The sequence below is a fragment of the Bos taurus genome, unplaced genomic scaffold, assembly GCF_002263795.3.
Source record: "Bos taurus isolate L1 Dominette 01449 registration number 42190680 breed Hereford unplaced genomic scaffold, ARS-UCD2.0 Leftover_ScbfJmS_2217, whole genome shotgun sequence".
Taxonomy (NCBI): domain Eukaryota; kingdom Metazoa; phylum Chordata; class Mammalia; order Artiodactyla; family Bovidae; genus Bos; species Bos taurus.
In genome coordinates this window covers 120,173-126,048 of record NW_020191298.1, presented here as the reverse complement: position 1 = coordinate 126,048, position 5,876 = coordinate 120,173, and the positions used below count along the sequence as shown (strand labels likewise).

Here is a 5,876-nt window from a genome sequence, read left to right as displayed (position 1 = left end):
TGCAAAATTCAGGCTTAAGCTGAAGAAAGTAGGGAAAACCACTAGACCATTCACTGGATCATAGAAAAAGCAAGGGAATTCCAGAAAAAAAACACCTACTTCTGCTTCGTTGACTATGCTAAAGCCTTTGACTGTGTGGATCAAAACAAATCAGAAAATTCTTAAATAGGAATACCAGACCACCTTACCTTCCTCCTGAGAAACCTGTATGCAGGTCAAGAAGCAACAGTTAGAACCAGACATGGAACAAAAAACTGATTCAAAACTGGGAAAGGAATACATCAAGGCTGTATACTGTCACCCTGCTTATTTAAATAATATGCAGAGTACATCATGTGAAATGCTGGGTTGGATGAATCACAAGCTGGAATCAAGATTGCCAGGAGAAATACCAACAACCTCACATATGCAGATGATACCACTCTAATGGCAGAAAGAGAAGAGTAACTAAAGAGCCTCTTGATGAAAGTGAAGGAGGACAGTGACAAACTCAACATTCAAAAAACTAAGATCATGGCATCTGGGGTCCCAACACTTAATGCAAATAGATGGGGAAAAAGTAGAAGCAGTGACAGATTTTATTTTCCTGGGCTCCAAAATCACTGCAGAAGAAGACTGCATCCATGATATTAAAAGACACTTGCTCCTTGGAAGGAAAGCTATGACAAACCTAGACAGCATATTAAAAAGCAGAGACATCACTTTGCCAACAAAGTTCCACAGAGTTGAAGCCATGGTTTTCCAGTAGTCATACTGATGTGACAGTTGGACCCTAAAGAAGGCTGAGTGCTGAAGAATTGAGGCTTTCTAATTGTGGTGCTGCAGAAGACCTTTGTGAGTTTCTTGGACAGTGAAGAGATCAAACCAGTCAAACCTTAAGGAAATCAACCTAGAATATTCATCAGAAAGACTGATGCTGAAGCTGAAGTTCCAATACTTTGGCCACCTGATGTAAAGAGCTGACTCATTGGCAAAGACCCTGATGCTGGGAAAGATTGAGGGCAGGAGGAGAAGGGGGTGATTGGATGGCAGCATCCACACAATGGACATGGGCTTGAACACACTCTTGGAGATAGAGAAGGACAAGAGATTGTGGTGTGATGCAGTTCATGGGGTTGCAAAGAGTCAGACACATGACTTAGAGACTGAACAACAACACTTCTAGCGAGTATTTATGAAAATTTGTTAAATGAACAAAGCATGATTAATGTAACATTACTACTATGTCTTCAGCACAATTTTCCTCCATGCTAGACTTGGATTTATTGTTTATAGTCTACTGTTCATTGTTCACAATAATAACCCTCTGTTTATACTATCGGAGTCTTTTATTTGGCATGCATCCCATAAAATTAGAAGATTGTTTTCAGAGTAATTTAAACAGCTGTTTAACGTAATTTCTCATCAAATTCATGAATAATGATTCATCAGCTCACTCAGAAACCATGTAATTCTTGAGTGCCTACTATGTATCAAACTCTTATAAATATTGAATTACACGGGCTTTGAAGTAAAATTTAAATATAGGAAGGTTAGCGACAAATGAAAAAGATATCAACAAATGAGAATCGAATGACTGCAGAGGCCTGGTGTGCTGTGGTTCATGGGGTCGCAAAGAGTTGGACACGACTGAGCGACTGAACTAAACTGAGCTGAAAGCCGTCAAAGATAATTAAAACCTTCTATGGGGTATTTCAAATTACATTTCAAATTTACGTTAGTAATTGCAGTAACCTAGGGAATTTGGCAGAGAAGGCAGTGGCACCCCACTCCAGTACTCTTGCCTGGAAAATCCCATGGATGGAGAAGCCTGGTGGGCTGCAGTCCATGGGGTACCGAAGAGTCGGACACGACTGAGCGACTTCACTTTCATGTTTCACTTTCATGCATTGGAGGAAGAAATGGCAACCTACTCCAGAATTCTTGCCTGGAGAATCCCAGGGATGGGGGAGCCTGGTGGGCTGCCGTCTATGGGGTCACACAGAGTCGGACACGACTGAAGCGACTTAGCAGCAGCAGCATGGGGTATTTAGGACCAAGAAAATATGAGTACAGAGGTATTAGAAGTAAGATGTGTGTGCTGTGTGGTAAGTTGCTTCAATCGTGTCTAACTCTGGGAGTCATGGACTGTAGCCCACCAGGCTCCCCTGTCCAGTGGATTCTCCAGGCAAGAATACTGAAGTGGGTTGCTAAGCCCTTCTCTAGGGGATCTTCCTGATCCAGGGAATATGAATATGGGTCTCTTAAGTCTCCTGCATTGACAGGTGGGTTGTTTACCACTCTCACCGCTTGGTAAGTCCATTTATCTTCAAATTTGAGGAGCTTTTCAAAAAGTTGCTTGCTGACTTTTGGTGTGGGTTTAGCTCTGCAGTTCTTCTGTTCAGTCACAAGAGGGGGCTGATTCATCTGAAAACAGTGTTTCTGGGAGAAAGGGAGGGAAATGTGTTTTCCATTGATGTGCCAAAAAAAGGAAAAATGACAGGCTTTCATCTTCTTTAGACAACTTGAGCTTTTTTTCCCTTGTTGAATGTGTGTGGTCAAGGATTCAGGGGATCTTAACCAAATAGCCTAAGCCCTTTCCATGTACCTCCCTAAACACTGCTTTCCCATTTCCCTGCTCTGATTATCCCTTCACTTTTCTATTCCTTACACGCTTTTTTTTCCCTCCTCCGACTTTTTATACCACTCACACCCACCTCCACCCCCCCTCTACTTTGCCTTTCTTTCTGTCTATTCCTCTGCCTTAGCATCCTTGCTATACAACACCCACAAGCATAGGCATAGGGAACATGAGGATTATGGACCACTGTTCAGAGAGGATGAGGTGAACTCTGTCTATGTCAATCAGTTAGTATATTAAGAACAGATGCATGAAAAATGTCTACCTAGATGGTGATAGATGCATGATTCCAAGAACACTTACAAGAGCTCCAAGCTCCAGGATGTGTAGCTTTTAGTCTCAATGTTATTTATTTTTCCATCTCTCAGAGCACATCACTGCCTACTTTTGAATCTTCCATACACTTTCTGGAATGTGGATGGAAATTTTCATTATCTTACTACACAGAGCTCAGTACATTTTTCTGGGATTAAATATTATGCTCTGCAAGCTTCATGGAGCATCAGCCAATTTCTTAAGAAACAAATGAAAGACCAACGTTTGTGCATAGACACATCATTGTGATCGATATTCCTTTTCCAGAGGCAGACATTAAACTTCAGAAATGATTTCACTGTGAGCTGGGGATGTTTCACCATATTTTATGGACATGACTAAGACAGGGGAGGAAGACCTAGATAAGGGATTGCTTGATCATTGGCTGAGAAGGTCCTAGCAACAACACAGCAATATCTGCACTCGTTGTAAGTCTTTACTAACAGCTGTTGCCTCTGTTCTCTGGAGCCTCCTTAAGCCAAGGATCAGACCCAAGCTTGAACTCTGAGCCCATGATCCTGGTTTGTCCCTGAAGTATGAGGCTGGTGACTGGAGTAACAGTGTTTCTGATCTTGGGTAAGTGTTCTGTGTCTACAAGGGATGATTTGAGGGGAAAGGACCACAAAGAGTTATTTGCTCGCTACTCCTCTCCCTGTGCTTTATTCAGCACTATAGTGATGGAATTGAGAACCAATCATGGATTTGCTAGGGACACAAACTTCTACATGACATATTAAACCTTGGCTATGATTCCAGAAGAGTCCTTAGAAGTAAGCAGGTTGTAGGAAATCTCTGGGTTTATTGAGCCAAGGACCCATGGAACAAAGCCTATGGATCTCTTATTCTTGCCACATATCTTTGGTCTCCATAATTTTGTTGTTTTTAGTCACTAAGTTGTATCCAACTTTTATGATCAAATGGACAGCAGTGTGCCAGGCTCCTCTGTCCTCTATTATGTCCTGGAATATGCTCAAATTAATGTCCATTGAGATGGTGACATTGTTTAACCTCCTCATCCTCTAACACCCCCTTCTCCTTTTGTCTTCAATTTTTCCCAGCATCAGGGTATTTTTCAATGAGTCAGCTCTTCTCATTAGGTGTACAAATTATTGGAGCCCCAGTTCCAGCATCAGTCCTTCCAGTGAATATTTAGGGTTCATTTCCTTTCAGATAACTGGTTTGATCTTCTTGCAGTTCCAATATTGAACACCAATAATATTTTTCCAGGACATAAATAGAAACACAAGAGTAGGGGTTAGGGCCAGACAGTTATGAGAGGGTTATGCACTTGATCCATAGAATTACGCTTATTTGTACTCTGGAACTAATTTGATTTCTTAACCCCCCAGGGACTGTGACTGATGCTAAGACCACCCAGCCCAGCTCCATGGATTATCCTGAAGGACAGGATGTAACCCTGTCTTGTAACCACTCTACCATTGGTAGAAATGAGTATATATGTTGGTATCAGCAAAATCCCAATCAGAGTCCACAGTATGTCGTTCATGGCTTACGAGGCACAGTGATCAGGAGCACAGCTTCTCTGACCATCGCTTCAGACAGAAAGTCCAGCACCTTGGTCCTGCCCCAGGTCACCCTGAGAGACACCGCTGTGTACTACTGCGTCCCGAGAGAGGCACACTGGGACAGACGGGGCTGCACCTGTGCAGTATCTTTCTTGTGGGAAGAAGGGAGGACACAGTGGGGGAGCAGTCATGAGAGCAAATCTAGACTCATCTAGAAGGAGAGTCAGAGAGCAGTAAGAGATGAGGAAAATGAAGGGAAGGAGAAGAGAGGAAGATGGATAAAGAAAAGAAGAAAAGGACAAGGAAGAAGTGCGTCATTGGTTGATGTGGCTGAGAAGAATTTTGGGAATTATGGGAATACTAAGAATCCCAATTGCAACATAGAAACAAAGTGAGAAGCATTAGCAATTTTTCATGGTTCTTTCTCATGTCAATAAAATGTTGGTTCCAGTGTGTTAGTCTCAACCTAAAAGTGAGAAAAATACAAATAATTCTCCTGTTCCAAAGTTTTCTTTCATGTCCGACTCTTTGAGACCTCAAGAACTGTAGCCTGCCGGGCTCCTCTGTCCTTGGGATTTTCCAGGGAAGAATACTGGAGCGGGTTGCCATTTCCTTCTCCAGAAGATCTTCCTGATCCAGGAATCAAATCTTGTCTCCTTTGTCTCCTGCATTGTAGGAGGATTCTTTACCACTGTGCCACCTGGGAAGTGGTCCAATTCATTCTTTATAATGCCTGTGTAGTACTCTGAAACATTCTATTATTAATTATGTTTACCTTAATAAGTATTTGTTTCTATTACTGTGCTATCCTAAAGAGTGTTATCTTTATAGAACTTTGTAGATTGACTTTTGTATATAAGAGGACATGTCTATTGTAATGAAATTTCTGAACTGGAATGGCTATTTTCAAAACAAGGTGCATTTAAATTTTTTTGATAAAGTGACAACTTTCCATTGAAATGGTATAAACAATTATACTTCAACCAACAGGGAGTGAGAAGGTGTACTTTTCACTCTCTAAAAATTGAGAATTACCAGCCTTTTTCATTTTAACAATCCAAATGTACTTTATCTATAGACATTTTACTGATACCTAGTGCTTTCGAGCAACTTTTCCTCTGTATATTGGCACTCTGTCATTCAACCTTGTTCATATTCTTGTTCCTATCTTTTGACCATTTTTTCCCATTAACTTAGCTTTATTTTTGTTTGCTAGAATTATTTTGACATCTTACATGATATTTTGACTTTCATATTTACTTGTATGTTTTATTCTAACATACTACCTTTCTTACACTGTCAAATCTATCAAAAATTTATTTATTTTTAGCTTTAAAATCAGCGTCTTTTAAAAAGCCCTAAATGTATCTTTTATTCTCCATTACCATTTAGGGAGTTATTCTGAGATCTATGGT

The 5,876-nt window shown here is 40.8% G+C and overlaps 1 gene segment (V, D, J or C); it reads left to right on the top strand.

Annotated features, from left to right (window-relative positions):
- The first annotated feature begins 3,288 nt into the window (after positions 1–3,288).
- LOC112445639 (T cell receptor alpha variable 26-1-like) lies at positions 3,289–5,401 on the top strand. The segment is given in 2 exon segments: positions 3,289–3,511; positions 4,285–5,401. Coding segments are annotated over 2 exon segments (432 nt in total).
- Positions 5,402–5,876: the final 475 nt, after the last annotated feature.